At 43.9% G+C, this 18,059-nt stretch overlaps 1 protein-coding gene across 1 annotated transcript in view; it reads right to left on the bottom strand.

The window, feature by feature from the left end:
- The window catches only part of GAN (gigaxonin), a 63,427-nt gene that overhangs the window by 28,389 nt on the left and 16,979 nt on the right, over positions 1-18,059 (bottom strand). The window contains exons 3-4 of the mRNA XM_073605533.1: positions 15,384-15,734; positions 3,745-3,962 (exon numbers count right to left, since the gene is read on the bottom strand). Of these exons, the coding sequence (XP_073461634.1) occupies positions 3,745-3,962; positions 15,384-15,734 (569 nt within the window). The remainder of the gene's footprint in view (positions 1-3,744; positions 3,963-15,383; positions 15,735-18,059) is intronic.

Genomic DNA, 18,059 nt, shown 5'->3' with positions numbered 1-18,059 from the left:
GGGATTCTGACACATTTATAGCATGCTTGTTGAAGGTCTGTGACTACACAGAAGTCAGACACAGTCCGGTATGAGTTAATATGTAGAGGGAGCTAGTGGTTAATAAAGGAAAAAATGTGTGAAACAGAAAGGTTTCAGTGAGAAAAACTTTTCATGGGCGTAGAAAATAAAGTGTGGAAAATGAAAAATTATATCACACAATAATGAAAAAGTGGTAATGATTAAAGTCCCAATAGCTGAGTGAACAAAACAAATGGCAGCGAAGAGAAAAAAAATCTTCCAAGATGTAATGATTCCTCTATGAGCAAATGGAAAATCCTTCACCAAGAATTAAGATACACCTCGCAGTGGTAGATAGATATCTGCTTACCAGATACCAATGACTCCTTTACTTAAAAAGAGTAATTTGCGCTTGTGCATGATTGTGCCTGCTCACATGAGACGGCTGGGTGCTGGATGGTATAGGCAGAGAACCCTCCTTGCCTCGGTTGTCAGACATGGGATATGTGAAAGACAATAAGATCTTCCATAGTGTAATACAGTTTATTAAAAGTAGTAAAAAACAAAGATAAAGCCAAATGGCCGCTTACATTAAAAAGTGCCTACCCGGCACTGGGGCTGCTCGCTCATCTGGGTACGAATCACCATATGGATGCCGTCATACCGCCTCGATGATCTGTGTGTGTTCCACCCGGCGTGTGCAACAACCAGAGAAACCGGAAGTAGGGGAAGAACACGTGACCACGTACCGCTCCGACGTACGTTTCGTATGAACGTCTTCAGGGAACGGTATGGCAGACTCTCTTGACAAAGCCTTTTTAAAATGTATTACTTCACAAGGTCCAACATTTTCAAAAGAGAACCTGCCAGTACCTCACTTACCTCTAAGGCCCAAGGCTCTCATGAAACCTCATGATAGAAATATGGAGGGTTGCCAAGCCTGACCTCCTTCCGAATATACTAGTTGCCTGGCTGCTGTGCTTTAATGATTTCTGAGTCACCAACTCAGACCCCATAGGTCCTTATCTGCATGTGTTCCAGGTCTGTTACTCAAAGTATCAAAAGCAAGAGGATTGCCAGATAACTAGCATCAGGTCTCCGACAAAAGCTCTCTATTGCTGTCACAACAGTTATATTATTATTAATGAGGGACAAAAAAAGCAGATTGAATTTCCCAGGTAAAATTTAGGCTTGGTTTGTGGATATTCAAGCCATGCCACCTTAAAACAATGCCACTCAATATTGTGGAACACATTAAGGTAGATGCATCGATCTCATCAAATCTCCCTGTGTTAAAATCCTTACAGTAAATAAAATGCAAACTTTCACAAAAACATTAAAAACCAAAGTTTGCACGTTATATAATACCGTATATACTCGAGTATAAGCCGACCCGAATATAAGCCGAGGCACCTAATTTTACCACAAAAAACTGGGAAAACTTATTGACTCGAGTATAAGCCTAGGGTGAGAAATGCGCAGCTACTGTAAGTGGAAAAGAGGGTCAACAATGCCCATTTGCATGCCTCACTGTGCGTATTTGCAGCCATAGGTACCCCGAACTTCAAACTCGGTAGTTAAGGGTTCCTAGATGCCCCCTAGCTGCAGCCAAATTTTGGGGTCTCTGGACCCAAAGGGTCCCGAAATGACATTGCTGCAGATGGACACAGTTGACCGATTTTGGGGCCCCGTATCTCAGGGCCACTTGGCGCTAGGAACCCCAAATTTGGTTTCCAAACACAGTGGAACTAGCACTACAACATATCCAAGCTGGGGTTCCTAGCACCAAGTGACACCGAAATATGGGGCCCCAAAGTCAGTTCGGAAAATGTCAAGCACTTTTCTGCAGCAGAGAATGACATTTTCTGAACCAAATTTGGGGCGACATATCTCGAGGCCACTTAGTGCTAGGAACCCCAACATATGTTGTAGTGCTAGTTCCACTGGGTTTGCACACCAAATTTGGGGTCCCTAGCACCAAATGGCCCCGATATACGGGGCCCCAAAGTCGGTTTGAAAAATGTAATTTTTTGCTGCAGAAAAGTGCTTGAATCGAGTATAAGCCGAGGGGGGCATTTTCAGCACAAAAAAATGTGCTGAAAAACTTGGCTTATACTCGAGTATATACGGTACATTTTAGTGAGCATATATTTTCAGGTATTATTGCAGTATTTTATTTAAAGTCATTCTGGTTATAGTAGAGGAGGATTACACCATGGTCATTTTGTTTTGCCATCTGTGTCTCATTAGGGAGATTCTTTCACTTCCTGTCATATAGCCTCAAAAGGAAGCAAGAGGACATCCTTCCAATGTGGGGGAGACCCCCTCAGTATTCACAGAACAAGTGTCTCCATTGGAAGATTTCCCCTCTATTCCTGATCTGGTGGAAACTAAAAAAAAAAAAATTAAATTTACCTGCATATGGATTTAATATTTACTCCCTCTAGTGCTTAATCTACAAATCTTTATATTTAATAATATAACCATAATATGTTAAATATGAAAAACCTTCCATCTTTGGTGACACTTGTGATCAATACAATTAAAGAAGGACTCTAGTTACAAGGAACACTGTATCTAGAGCCCCTCACCACTCTTCCCAAATCTTAAACAAAAATATTATACTTTAAGTGGCTTTTTAAAAATTTTACATACTGTTATCTTATCAAAATATAAAGATTTGTAGATTAACCACTAGAGGGAGCAAATAAATCCACAATCAGTTCTTAAAGTGGAACATTACCCCTAACAACTTGAAAAAAAAAAAAAAATGTTCTTTAGCAAGGAACACACATTCCACATTGAGCACATGGAGCCAGCTCCTCGCACCCCCTTTAAGGGGTTTAGGATACCGAGAGGTGGGGCAGGGTTTAGGATTATGTGATCGCCGTGATTGGCTGTCACATGATCGGAAAGCTCACAATTGCACGCAGCAAATCGGGAGCCTTTCCGTTAGCCACCAGTAACGGTGCCAGGAGTGCGCTCTAAGCACAGCTGTATTTGTACTGATGCATGCAAATATGCGGCCGTTCAGCGCCAAGGCCCACCCGCCGAGAGGCCGCATATTTGCGTGTGGCCGGCGCCAAGAGCCTAATAATTATGCCACCAAAATGAGTATGTGCTGTAAATTGCCTCCAGCATTGCCCCCGTTTCTTCATGCTAGGGACTGCCATTGTGCTGAAGCCCCCCTAAGCAGCAGTAAATCTTTAGGCTGTCCGCAGATAGGTCTCAAGTGACTCTGATCTTTGGCACAATGCCAAAAAATGGAGAGTGACCGAGCATGTGCAGAGCAGGATGAGAGTGTATTACTAGATTTTAACTGCTTCAATACCGGGGCACTTTCACCCCCTTCCTGCTCAGGCCAATTTTTAGCTTTCATGAAGCAACATGAAACCATTATCTAGATGAGTATGTGCACGGTGTATTTCTGGCACTGTACATACTCATCTAGATCATGGCTTCATGTTCAAGTATTGGAGCCAACACCCATCACCTTTGGACATTCTTTTTCTGTGGAGGTTCGAGTTATGCTCCCGTTTCATTCCTTGGGTCCCAGTACCTTAGCCTCTGTGACAAAATCCCCTCCCCCTTTTCACACACTGATAACGTCTTTAATGCAGGTTCGTCGATTTTATATATGCATCTAAAACTATTTCCAAAAAATCTAATAAAGGAAAGCTGTTACATTTAATGGATGGGGTACATTATAAAACAATAGACTTAATGCACAGAAGCGTCACCTACACTCGTTCCTCTCCACCCGCTGTCACAATGCATTCCGAATAGCCTCTGGGCTTGAAGGAGGCCAGGACAGCCTCTCCTTGCTGAGGCTGGCTCAGGGGAATGTTGGTGCACTCTCGGACCATTTCTCGTACCAGTGGCTCATTCAGCATTTGTTCACGGAGATAGCTGGAGTCTAAACCACTCACCCACAAGGCCGAGCTTACATCCCTCATGTAAACCTGAAGGAACAAAAAAAATTCTGTTAAGGTACTTGAACTACAAAGAAAGTCACAGCAAGAGTGAAGTTAACCAACTGAAAAGATTGTAATGTTTTTCTATTTAAAAGGTTATGTGGGGGCTTGTGACACCTGCTTCAATTAAAGTGATTGTAAAGCCTTGCTTTAAAAAAAATAAAATATAAAAAAAAACACCCCCCCCCCCCCAACAAACATGTTATACTTGCCTCCTCTGCGCAGTTGGCTTTGTGCAGAGCAGCCCGGATCCTCCTCTTTCCGGGTCCCTCGCTGCTCCTGGCCCCTTTCCCTGATGAGTGCCCCCATAGACTGGCAGCTTGCTATGGGGGCACCCGAGCTGCAGCCCTGTGTGTCCGCAGGTGCTGCTCAGCCCCGCCCCCTCTCTACCCTGATTGGCTGACTTTGATTGACAGCCGTGGTAGCCAATGGCACCGCGGCTGTGCCCCAGCCAATCAGGAGGAGAGTCCCGGACAGCCGAAAGGAATTGTGGACATCGCTGGAGGGAGATGGGGCTCAGGGTAAGCTGCTACACACAGAAGGTTTTTTTTATCTTAATGCATAGAATGCATTTGGCCTTTACAACTCCTTTAACTACTTCCCTACTGGGCCAATTCTGACATTTCTCTCCTACATGTAAAAACCAATATTTTTTTTTGCAAGAAAAATTACTTGCACCCCCAAACATTATAATTTTTTTTGTAGAGGGCCTAGAGAATAAATTGGTGGGGGTTGCAACTTTTTATGTTACACAGTATTTGTGCAGCAGTTTTTCAAATGCAATTTTGTGGAAAAAAATACACTTTAAGGAATGTTATTGCACACAAACTCTAAAAAAATACCAAATTTTTAGTTAAAATACTGATGATGTTACACTGAGTAAATAGATACCTAACATGTCACGCTTTAAAACTGTGTCCGCCTGTGGAACGGCGCCAAACTACTTAAAAATCTCTATAGGCAATATTTTAAAAGCCTTTACAGGTTACCAGTTTAGAGTAAGGCTGGGTTCAGACATGCTGCGGCCATGGCTCACAGCCGGAGGTCCGGTGCGTCCCTGTTCTCCGATTCAGGTGCAAATCAGATCAGAATTCCTGCCTGAATTTCCACCCGATTCAGAGCCAAAGTCGCACAGGACCCTTTCCAAATCTGGACCGCAGCCCCCCCCAGAGCTGTGTGAACCAGCTCCAATGCAGGCCGGTCACACTCTCCTGTCATGCAAATTGGATGCGGAGAAACCCATATCTAATTTGCATGTGTGTGAACCCAGCCTTACCCAGGAGGTCTGGAGCTAAAATGACTGCTCTCGCTCTGATATTCGTGATGATACATCACAAGTGTGGTGCGATCACTGTTTACATAAGCGTTGGCGTTTGCACATAAGCATGGGGGGGGGGGGGGCACTTTAAAATATTTTATTTTGAATTAATTTTTTTACTGCAAGAGGCAAATCCTCTTGCTTCTGACTTTCCTGATCTGTATGTGGAATCTGAGTTGGGGACTCAAAAATCATTAAAAGATGCATGGGTTTTTTGTTTTTTTTTTTAGATTCATACTTACCTAGGTGGATGCAGCATCGGTCCGATGCTGCATCTGTCCCCCAGTGCCTCTATTACTAAGAACTGAGCGTTCGAACACCGCCGATTGCTCGGTTCTCACAGATCTGCGAGCAGAGAGCTGCTGACTGTCAGTCGCCGGCTCTCTGCTCTACCCCAGCCTCTCTGCTCGGCCAGCTCAGCCTCTCAGCAGCTCGCTGAGAGGCTGGGCCGGGTGCCGGTCCAGGCATGTGGGCGGATCCCGACTTTACGGTCGGGATGACACCAAAGCCTGGACCGACTGACATCAGCAGACAGCAGACTTTGGCCCGCTCTCTGCTGAAAACAGGTCACAGGAGTGCACAACGAACTGCAATCCTGTGCTCCACAGGAGAAGTATAGCCAAATGAGCTTTGGCTGTACTTCTCCTTTAAAGCACAGCCTCAGCTCTGTTGCTGTGTGGAGGGGAGGTGTGTCCCTTCCCTCCAATTAGCTGTCAGAACTCTGCTCACTGAGCTCTAGAGTGTAACTTAAGCTCTCCGCCCCCTTTTTATCTGACAGCTCAGACAAGCTTTATAAATTCTGGACTTTGAATGGATGTAGAGAAGACTGCAGATAACCAGGTACAACATATGTAGGAGAACTGGTTTAATCTCTGTGTATCACCTGAGGCCAGTCACTTCACTGGGTATATATAAGGGTTTACAACCACTTTAATGATCAAGAATATCTTATGTAGCCATAAGTTACAGATCTGATGGTGCCAGCCAGGGGTGGTATTAAAGCTACAGATAACAATACCAATTGGTCTTTAGAAAAAATTTAGAAGGTTAATTTCATTAAAAAAAAAAACAAAAAAAAAACGTACAATGGCATTTTGTACCGTTTTGAAGATAACATGGAAAGAATGAAAAAAGCTGGCATTCCCCTTTAATATTTATTCAGCATACAAATAAAAGTGCACTGTCATGGCAGTTCTCTGTGCAGGCATAGTGCCAGCCACACATACATCAGCTGATGTGTTCACAGATAAAAATAGTCTATGAAATACTTTTGATGAGGTCTGTGATGAAGCATATGGTTTCTGCTCAGGAATCCACGTTCAACCCGCTCATGTCACAACTAGTTTATCAGAGGGGTTGTCCAACACTGGAAATTAGATTAATGCTTCACCAGAGGCCGGGAACTTATTTATCAAATAGGAGATCATTCTGCAATATTTTTACAGATGAGAAAATATTATAATACATATATACCGTATATACTCGAGTATAAGTCGATCCGAGTATAAGTCGAGGCCCTAATTTATCACAAAAAAAAATGGGAAAAACTTATTGACCCGAGTATAAGACGAGGGTGAGAAATGCACAGCTACTGTAAGTGGAAAAGAGGGTCAACAATGCCCATTTGCAGCCTCACTGTGCCCATTTGCAGCCATAGGTCCCCCGAACTTCAAACTCGGTAGTTAAGGGTACCTAGATGCCCCCTAGCTGCAGCCAAAATTTGGGGTCTCTGAACCCAAAGGGTCCCGAAATGACATTGCTGCAGATGGACACAGTTGACCGATTTTGGGGCCCCATATCTCGGGGCCACTTAGAGCTAGGAACCCCAAATTTGGTCTGCAAACCCAGTGGAACTAGCACCATAAAATATCCAAAGCTGGAGTTTCTAGCACCAAGTGGCCCTGAGATACAGGGCCCCAAAAATCGGTTCAGAAAATGTCATGCACTTTTCTGCAGTAGAGAATGACATTTTCTGAACCGGATTTGGGGCTCCGTATCTCTGGGCCACTTGGTGCTAGGAACCCCAGCTTTGGATATGTTATGGTACCAGTTCCACTGGGCTTGCACATCAAATTTGGGGTTCCTAGCACTAAGCGGCCCTGAGATACGGGGCCCCAAATTCGGTTCGGAATTTTTTTGCTGCAGAAAAGTGCTTGACTCGAGTATAAGTCGAGGGGGGCACTTTCAGCACAAAAAAATGTGCTGAAAAACTCGAGTATATACGGTATAGGTATATATATATAGATAGATAGATAGATAGATAGATAGATAGATAGATAGATAGATAGATAGATAGATAGATAGATAGAATTTGAGTTCAGTTTAGAGTATAGTTATGTTAACCATACAAAGCTCAAATTTAGGCCAATTCCTTTCTGAATCAGTCGTAATTCGAGCCATGGGTGGCCATGATGGCACCACTCAGCTTCAAAAAATTTAATTTCAAAATCAAAGAAGTAGGGTGGAAAATTGCTGGCTTAAAGTGGTTCTAAAAGCAGGTTTTGTTATCTTAACAGTTATAATGGCTGAAGGGTTTTTACCTTCATGCATTCTTTACAACCTGCCGCTCCCCCCACAGCCCCCCCTAGTACTCATCTGAGCCGCCTTTCGATCCAGTGTTGTGAACAGGAGCATCGGCTGTCCCGGGTCTCTCTCTCTTTATTGGCTGACAGCAGCGGGAGCCAATAGCTCTCACTGCTGTCAAAGCCAGGGAGCCAATGAGAAGAGAATGGGGGTGGGGCCAAGCCATGGCTCTGTGTCTTATGGATGCATAGAGCGGGGCTCAGGAGCGAGCACGCAACAGTGCCCCCATATAGCAAGCGGCTTACTATTGGGAGCACGGGTCAAGGGTTAGGAGCCAGGAGCGCTGGCAGGGGGACCCAAGAATAAGAAAATCGAGACTGCTCTGTGCAAAACCATTACACACAGCAGGCAAGTATGACGGGTTTGTTTTTTTGTTTTTTTTAAACAAAATACCCGAAATATCACTTTAAAAACTGAAGCAGATAAACAAAAAAATAAAAAGGAAGAGGATGTAAACAGATGAATAACTAATGTAAACGTAATCCATTTTTTCTTAGCAACAATGTGACTGAACGAATGACGTCTGTGTGAAAGGGGCCTTACGGGTTTAGTTGTGCTTTACATAAAACTCCTGACCTCCAATAGTGTAGCCCACATGGTGAAATACTAACATAACCTTTTTCACATCATGGCATCATGGCTAGGACTTCGGCCTAGTGTTCACACACACTATGCCATGCACAAGGTTGCCATGTGGACCAAAAGGATCGGCCGCAGCATGCATGTGCATGAAGCAGAGGACCCAACTGGGACATTCTTCTACAAGGGCTGTGCAGTGCTGGCTGGGGCACACAGTAAAGATCTCTGAAATGAGGAAGAAGGGTTTTTACCAAAATGTGCTATACGGTGAGATGTGGAGGTTTACTTCAAGGTCAACTTTGCCAAAACTGAAGTTGCCTTTAGGCCCCTTTCACACTTGTGCAACCTGAAAGTCGCACAACTGACACAATTTTGCTGCGACTTGGAGCAATGCCTGTATAATCTTGAGGTCTATGGACATCAAAGTCACACCAAAGTAGTGCAGGAACTACTTTTGAGTCGTACAGATATGAATGATAATCATTGGAAATCATGGGGTACGACTTGTCATGCGACTTTTCAGTCCCAAGTTGCAGGACAATTCGCACAAGTGTGAAAAGGGGCCTAAAAAGATTATTCATCGGTAACTGGTTTTATTACAATTTAACCTCATCACGTCCGACAAACGTACATATGTGGTCTCTCGGCATGTGGGCCATAACGCTGTGTGGCTGCATAAATGTGGTCATGTTGTAAACCACTTACCGTGCTGAGAGCGCACTCACAGCACAGTAGCTGACGGTTACCAGAAAGCTCCCGATGCATACTAGCGATCAGGAGCTTTCTGATCACGTGACAGCCAATTACAGCGGAGGGCGGAGAACCGAAGTTACACTCTGCAGAGCTCAGTGAGGAGAGCTCTGAGAGCTGATTGGAGGGAAGGGACACACCCCCTTCACACAGCAACAGAGCTGAAGCTGTGGAGGTCCCTCCCCTGTCAACATTTTTTTCTTGGTGTCAGGAAAACTTATCAGAAGTGACTCATGCTGATAGAGGAATAAAGCAGCACTTCGTACTCTGGATTAAGACACGTACACACTATAGAGGGGGGGGTCAGCAACCAGTAGATCTGGTAGATCGCGATCTGGGATTGGACCCACCATTCCAGGGCATCAGAGTGGAATGCTGAGGGGCTAAAGCCACATAAGCGGATGCCTCCTCTGTAGTTCTGGCTCCTGTCCCATGCGGAGTGATAACAACTGCACTCCACCTCTTATCCTGGCTGGCATTCTCCAGAGTGGTGCCAGCAGCAGGAAAGAAGAGATCTTCAGGTCAGTGTGAAGCAAGACACGGGCATAATAGTAGCTGCTTTCACACTGGCGTGCTGCGGTATACCCAAACCAGGGGTTCAGTGCATTGTACCTGCAAGGTTTGCTGCACTTAGCCACAGACTTCAATTATATCCTGCGGGTTTGATGCACTTTCTGACTGCAGGAAATTTGATGCATTTTCAAAAAGAGCACCACACCTGCAGGATATAGTAAAAGTCTATGGCAAATGGCAGCTAAACCAGGAAGATCTCAGATGCACTGAGCTGCACCCACAGTGCAGGTAAAACACAGCACATAAGTATGAAAGCAGCCTTATAGGGGGCTCATAACAGTACTGGTGAATTTACATTTGCAGTTTGGGGGGATGAAAAAACCCCATAGTTAAAGCGGAGTTCCGCTTAAAAAATAAAAATAAAAAAAATTAAAAGTCAGCAGCTACAAATACTGCAGCTGCTGACTTTTAATAATCGGACACTTACCTGTCCCAGGGTCCAGCGATGCGGGGGAACGAAGCCCTGTTCCTCGCCCCCTCCTCTCTGCGGCCCAGATGATTGTGTAGAGCAGTGATGGCGAACCTTGGCACCCCAGATGTTTTGGAACTACATTTCCCATGATGCTCAACTCTACTGCAGAGTGCCAGAGCATCATGGGAAATGTAGTTCCAAAACATCTGGGGTGCCAAGGTTAGCCATCACTGGTCTAGAGGGAGGGGGAAGAGGTAAACTTGCTTCCGGTGCCGCGGTGCACCAGGGGGAAGTAGGATCTGGAACCCTCTAAAATGGGGGTTGCCACTCCCTCCCCAAAAAAATGACATGCCAAATGTGGCATGTCAGGGGGTCACCTTCCCTTAAAGCAGAAGTTCCATTTTTGGGTGGAACTCCGCTTTAAGACGTGTTTTACCACCCCCTGCCCCAAAACAGCACCCCCTTTAGCTGCAGTGGCCAGGAGCGTACACATGTCGCAGTATGTTGCCTCCTCACCACTTGATTTAGACCCATGATTGCCGTGTAATGCACGCGATTGCGACACGGTAGTACGGCAATTTGAAATTTTGATCAGGTGTGAGGGAGGAACCTGGGCCCGGTGATCTTTGATTTCTCCCATGTTGTTCTGGTAGATCTCCACCTCTATGGTTGCCTACCCCTGCTATAGAGGGATATGCTTTGTTCATATTTCATGGCTGAGGTTTACAACCACTTGTCCATAAAACATAAAAAAAAGTTAGCTACTAAATGGTGTTTGTACAGATTTACATGGCCATTTAACAAAGTTCTAAAAATACTTAAACAATTGTGAAAATCAGCCGCTCACAGCCAGAGCTAATAAAACGAAGGAGTACAGGCATAAAAAGCGAAGCAAGGTTCTTTGCATATACATCGAGCCAACCATGCCATCAAGATTTTAGCAGTTCAGACAGATCAGTCAATGAAAGCTATACTACTCAAATGCTGCAAGAGATCAAGTAACAAGAACAGATCGCAGATTAGAGTCTCAGAGGAGCCATAATGCACTCAGAGTACTTTTACCACCACTCAGTCTAGTAATACAACTATAATGGCATGCTGAGGGATTCCACTAATGCTCCACACTTACCATATTCACAGTTCATCTAACTAAACATCACCGATCCTGAAGCACTATCAGGTGAAATAATCTCATGTTCATAAGTTAGTATTAAAAGGACTAATAAAATATGAGTTCTACTGAATTGATAAGCTCATTTTGCAGAGGACCTAAATTCCAAATAGTAACCGATGAGAATATTTCTGCTACAATAGATATATAAAAAGTAAGATGTGCTGAAATCCCTTCCTGGAGAACAATGCTGCTTCTTGCATGCACCAGTGCTGGTCATGTAAAGCCCAGTAATTTAAAGTGGTTGTAAATCAGTAGCTATACCCAGTGCAGTGACTGGCCTCAGGCGATACAGAGATGAAACAAATCCTCCTACATAAGTTGTACTGGTTTATCTGCTGTCTTCTCTTCATCAGTTCAAAGTGCAGAATTTATTAAGCTTATCTGAGCTGTCAGGGGGGGAAAAAAAAGGGAAGAGAGCTGAAGTTACACTCTGCAGAGCTCAGTGAGGAAAAGTCAGAGCTGATTGGAGGGAAGGGAAGGGACCCCCTCCCTTCACACAGCACACAGGAACAGAGCTGAGGCTGGCAATCAGCTGGAGGTCCCTCCCCTCTCACAATTTTTCTCTTGGTGTCAGGAAAACTTTTGGAGGCGACTCATGCTGATAGCAGATGAACAAAGCAGCAGACAGAAATGACACTTAGTGCTCTTAAAGAGGGAGTCCACCTGAAAAAAAAATATATTAAAAGCCAGCAGCTACAAATACTGCAGCTGCTGACTTTTAATAAACGGACACTTACCTGTCCAGGAGTCCAGCGATGTCAGCAGCCAAAGCCGAGCAATTGCTCGGCTCTCGGCTGCTGCCGCCGTCATTCTCGGTGAGGGAATAAGGAAGTGAAGCATTGCGGCTTCACTTCCCGGTTCCCTACTGCGCATGCGCGAGTCGCGCTGCGCGTCCTAAGTGGTCCCCACTATCTCCTGGGACCTGTGTGTTTCCCAGGAGACAGCAGGGCAGTGCGGAAGGGGGCGTGACTACCGCGGGAGTCTATTTCCGGAAATGGGTTCAGATACCTGTCTAATACAGGTATCTGCACCCCCCTGAAAGGTGCCAATTGTGGCACCGGAGGGGGGAAGGAATCAGATGAGCGGAAGTTCCACTTTTGGGTGGAACTCCGCTTTAATGGGGACAAGTACACACTATAGAGGGATATGCTTGGTTCATATTTTGCCTAGGTTCACACTGAGTGCGGGAATGAAATCGTGAGCGTTCAGCTGAACTCGCACGATTTCAATCCCGCACGTCAGTCCCGATTTCAGAGACATTTGTGCGGGTTTCTGCACAGATGTCAATTGAAAATCGCACCCTGAAATCGGCAAAAGTAGTACAGGAACTACTTTTGGAAATCGGTGCGGCGTCGCACCGATTAGGACGGTGCAATTGCCGCCGATTTAACATGTCAAATATACATATAAAAATGTTTGGGGGTTCTAAGTAATTTTCTAGCAAAAAAAAAAAAAAAAAGATTTTAAACACCAAGTGTAAAATAAAAAAATACGCCTGGTCCTTCAGTGGTTAAGCAGGCTCTAGATTCAAAAACAAATGTGTCAAGCCCTGGTTTACATATACTGTAACGATCAGGAAATATAGCTCTAACAACCCTAATTTTTGGGGCTTTCCCCAATTATGAAGCTTTATGCTGCCCTTTTTGACAATACTACAAATGCATCTGGGGAAGCATGTGCTGAAGACTGCATGCTCATCTACAATTACTGTGATCAGGCATGGTTACAGTAAAAGTGCTGGGAGCCAAATACATCATCTTACAGCAGAGTGTTCTAATGTGACAAAGAAGCATTGCGATAACACTGCCCTGTGACAAAGATCTGCCTCCTTCAACCTGTACTGCCAATGGTCAGAGAAAGTCTGCCACACTGCTTCTGAGCATATTGTAGTCATTGGGTTGGGTACACACAACACAAGCCTTCCGATCAATCACCCCTGCCTTGAATGCACATTACCCAACACACAAGCCTAATTAACCACCTGAAAACCACTCACGGCAAACATACTGTGAGTGGGGGGCAGTTACAGGCACATATACGTACGTGATCAGCCTTCTTTTGGGTTTGGGGAGTGCATGTGCGCGCCCTCTTCCGACCTGTGCTGCGACTGAGCACAGCACAAGTTTGGCAGCTGATTTTAGCCAATGATTGTGGATGAAACCAGCTGATCGCTGTGTCCAATCACACACAGAGTTCTGCGTTCACAAAAACACAAAAAAAAAAGGGGGGGGGGGGGGTTGGACTTTAAATGGGGCACAATGTTTGTGCCTCCATCATCCAGGGTTCAAGTACATAAAAAAGGGGAATGTGGGACTTTAAAATGAGGCAATTGACAATTGACTTGTGGAGGTAGAGTGTATAGTAGCGTATGATTACTATATACTTCACCTCCACAAGTCAGTTGCCTCATTTCAAGTCCCACATTCCTCTTTTTTATGTACTTGAGTCCAAAACTTTAGGGTGCCCCCCATGCCTCTCGCCCGTCTGGGATCGTCCCCCCTTCAGTCTCTGGCCCTTAGTCCTATCTGGGAGTAATCTCTGGGAACCCTGGTATGTGATGTGAACTTGATAGGTTATGTAGACTGATTGCTCTATGTATTTTTTCTAATTATGCTTAAATCTCTTTATATAGTTGTACTGTGGCACTTTAATACTTCCTGAAGAAGCCAATTTGGCGAAACATGTAGAAGAGGAAAAAAAGTGTGATTGGGACAACATATTGCCAGATTGTATATATGTATACTGTTTATATGTTTATGGATTTTATTTTTTTTATAAATATATATGTTTATATGCAAATATATTTTAATACTTACCGTTTTGGTAGATTTAAATGGCACTTAGAAAAGTCCCATCTTATCTTTGTCAAACTTTGTTAGGCACACAATTAAACCCACAATTACCCCTAGATGTTAACCCCTTCCCAGCCAGTGTCATTAGTAGTGTCAGTGTACAGTATTATCATGGATCACTGTACACTGTAATAGCGTCACTAGCGACGGCAATGGAAGGTCTTGACCCTCCCAGATAGTGTCAGGTTGCCCGTTACCTTATCACAGTCCCAGTTGCTGATCACCACCATTACAGTATAGCGTCTAAAACTGCGTAAATTCCAGTATATATATATATATATATATATATATATATATATATATATATATATATATATATATATACACACACACACAAAATAATTTGTAGACGCTATATTTTTAAAAACAAACCAATATACACTTATTGGGATTTTATTTTATTTTTTTACCAAAGACATGTAGCAGAATACATTTTGGCCTAAGTGTATGAAGAAATTAGATTTTTTGATTTTTTATTGGATAGGTTTTAACACAGATAGTAGAAAATATTTCTTTTTTTTCAAAATTGACCGTCTTTTTTCGTTTGTATAATAAAAAAATAAAATACCCAGTGGTGATCAGACAAATACCACCAAAAGTAAAGCTCTATTTGTTTGTAAAAAAAAAAAAAAAAAAATACCTTTTATTTGGGTATAGTGTTGCAAGACCGAGCAATTACCAGTTAAAGTAGCACGGTGCTGAATAGCAAAAAATGGCCTGGTCATGATGGGGATAAAACCTTCTGGAGGTCAAGTGGTTAAACAGTTTCAGCTACTCACAATAAAAACAAGAGGTTAAAGTGTTACTAAACCCTCAATAGTAAAATTAGGCTGTATATGCAGTAAAGCCTGCTTGTTATACTAACTGTGGGACCTAAGGGGTTAATCCTCTGATTGTGTAAAAAGGCTGTTGGATCCTGTCTTCTCTGATCCACCCCCTCTTCCACAGTGCCCAATCTATCTCCTGATAGTACAGAGCCTTGGGGGCACTCTGCACATGGTCAGTTTAACGTGTATTGCTAGTTTTCTCCTTTTTTTTTTTTTTTTGAGGGGGGGGGGGGGCATGTGATCAGCACAGGGCCAATTAGCACTGTCCAGACAGAGGGTCAGATGTCATGCAGCCTCATAGGACAGTTAGAAGAGAACACATTTTAAAATTAAGGACCTACCTTCCTCACTTCGGGATCATGGGAAATCCAGCGTATCACTGCTTCAAACACATATTTTTCATTGCCTACATTTAGCTTCTCTAGGGATAGGACCTCTTTGAGTTTGTTTTGGTTTAGTTCTAAAAACTCCTCAGTGCAGCTGACATCTCTGAAGTGGGTTTCCAGGTACTCGGTGGCGAGGTAATACACATGGTTCAAGCAGTAATGCAGTGCAAAGTCTCGGATACCGATGCAGTTTTCAGCGGTAATGCAGCCCTCCAAGAACTCACAGCACAAGGTTTTGAGATCAGTAAGCAATAAAAGATCTGCTGCTTGTACCACATCCTGGATGGTTTCTTCATTCAGCCTGACCTAGCCATGGAGGAAAAAAAAAAAAAAAAACATTTTAGAAAACCAAAGCATGTTGCTATCAGTAGAAATATAACATTTAGATGCAAGGAGAGTTTTTTCAGAATCAGTAACACCCAACAGAATCAGGACATTCTATTCTCTTTGTTTTGTTGTTGAGAGTCTTATCTGGAGCCAGTCACCTTAAAGAAGAACTCCACCCAGCACTAAAAATACTAACATGTAGCTGCCAGGGTGCCATATACCCCGAAAACAGGAAGCAGTGGTAATGCCCATATGTGAAATGGAGTCTCCATGATTGAAAGAAATGAAATCGAATTAATGAAAGGGACGGGCCAGGCACAGCAAGGGCTAACTTGCTGCGGCTTCTAATGCACACTGTGAGAGGCTCACAATGTACACTAGAAATTGAATAAGCATTTTCAGTACAGAAGAGGAGCCTGTACAACTGTGCAAGTCAGACAATAGGGTTGGAATTCAGCTTTAAACTGACCACATAACAAAACCCCAAGCATTTTACTGAACATAAAAATGCATTCGCATTTTACAGAGTTCCTACAGTTGTATACATGTGTATGCACTAACAGGGCCGTCTTTAATATTGATTGGACCCTGAACACAATTTTTTTTTGGGCCCGCCCCCATGCAATTTCGCTCTCCACCTGCTCTGAGACATACAATAAATAGCAGCTAGACTTAAAATCAGTTTACTGTATCAGATCAGGCAGCAATTGCGATTAGTTGCCAGAGGTTACAGCATGTCATTACCGCTCACAGATTAGTTGCTAGAGGTTACAGCATATGAATTCTGCTTGTTGATTGGTTGCTAGAGATTACTGTACAGTAATACTGCTCACTGATTGGTTGCTATAGGTTACAGCACATCCTCCTCGCTGCAGAGGGGCATGATATACATATGAATGCCGCCTTTATTTACATATCAATGCCCCTGGCTTCAGCTATTTACATATGAATGCTGTCGTAATTTACAAATGAATGATGGTTATTTACATGTAAACACAGGGTCTGCAGGTGAGTCATCTGTACACAACAATAGGGCAGAGCTGGGCAGCATTAGTAGCAGCACTTCATACTGAGATATCGGGACACAGCACAGGACTAAAACTTCAAGGGACAAGGGAATTTAGACTGGGATAGTTGGCAAGTATGAGGCAGCTACTTTGGGCCCCACAACAATGACAGGGCCCAGGGCAGCTGTCCCTTTTGCCCTGCCTTAAAGACTACACTGTGCACTAAAAAAACATAATAATCACCACAACGTAGAGGGATACTAATACTGGATGCATCTAGAAGTGAGCCAATGTGGATAAACATGATATGTACAATGCAACCCATGGGTAAAACTTTCTTGTTTGAAGATACAATTATTTTAAAATGGAACGTCACCCTAAGGCTCCATTTACACTTGCGAGATTTGTCATGCGACTTTGGACAAAGTCGCAGCCCAGTGTTGTCAATAGAACACGTTCAAATCTATGTGGTAAAGTTGTAGAGACTTTGAAAAGGTTCCTGTACTACTTTGATGCGACTTGAGTGCCAGAGTGTAAAAGTCACACTAGTGTTAACGGAGCCCTTAAAGGAAAGTTCCACGTTATGCCCTCCTCCACCCCCCAACTCTACTATTTTTTAGGCACTTTTTTGAAGTCAGTCAATGCCAGCAGATGAATACCTGAACAAAGATAGCCCCCAGCAGAGCCTACGGAAGGAGCACACATGCTCCGAACGCGCGCCACGCCTGCTGATGGTATTGACATCATCCGGAGTGTCCCCGAGCACTGCCGAGTCACCTGGGAGCGGTGGTAGCCACCAGCGCAGCCGGGTCTAATACAGCCTCTGCAGCTGGAGATGCTGAGCACTCCCCCGGGAACCAAGCGGAGGATCACATCAAAATATACAGTATCTCACAAAAGTGAGCACACCCCTCACATTTTTGTAAAGATTTTATGTGACAACACTGAAGAAATGATACTTTGCTACAATGTAAAGTAGTGAGTGTACAGCTTGTATAAGATTGTAAATTTGTTGTCCCCTCAAAATAACTCAACACACAGCCATTAATGTCTAAACCGCTGGCAACCAAAGTGAGTACACCCCTAAGTGAAAATGTCCAAATTGGGCCAAAGTATAAATATCTTGTGTGGCTACCATTATTTTCCAGCACTACCTTAACCCCCTTGGGCATGGAGTACACAAGAGCTTCACAGGTTGCCACTGGAGTCCTCTTCCACTCCTCCAAGAGGACATCACGGAGCTGGTGGATGTTAGAGACCTTGAGCTCCTCCACTTTCCGTTTGAGGATGCCCCACA

Source organism: Aquarana catesbeiana, linkage group LG11 (genome assembly GCF_042186555.1).
Source record: "Aquarana catesbeiana isolate 2022-GZ linkage group LG11, ASM4218655v1, whole genome shotgun sequence".
NCBI classification, from domain to species: Eukaryota; Metazoa; Chordata; class Amphibia; order Anura; family Ranidae; genus Aquarana; species Aquarana catesbeiana.
Note: the sequence above shows the minus strand (reverse complement) of the source record. Positions and strands in the feature narration are given on the sequence as shown.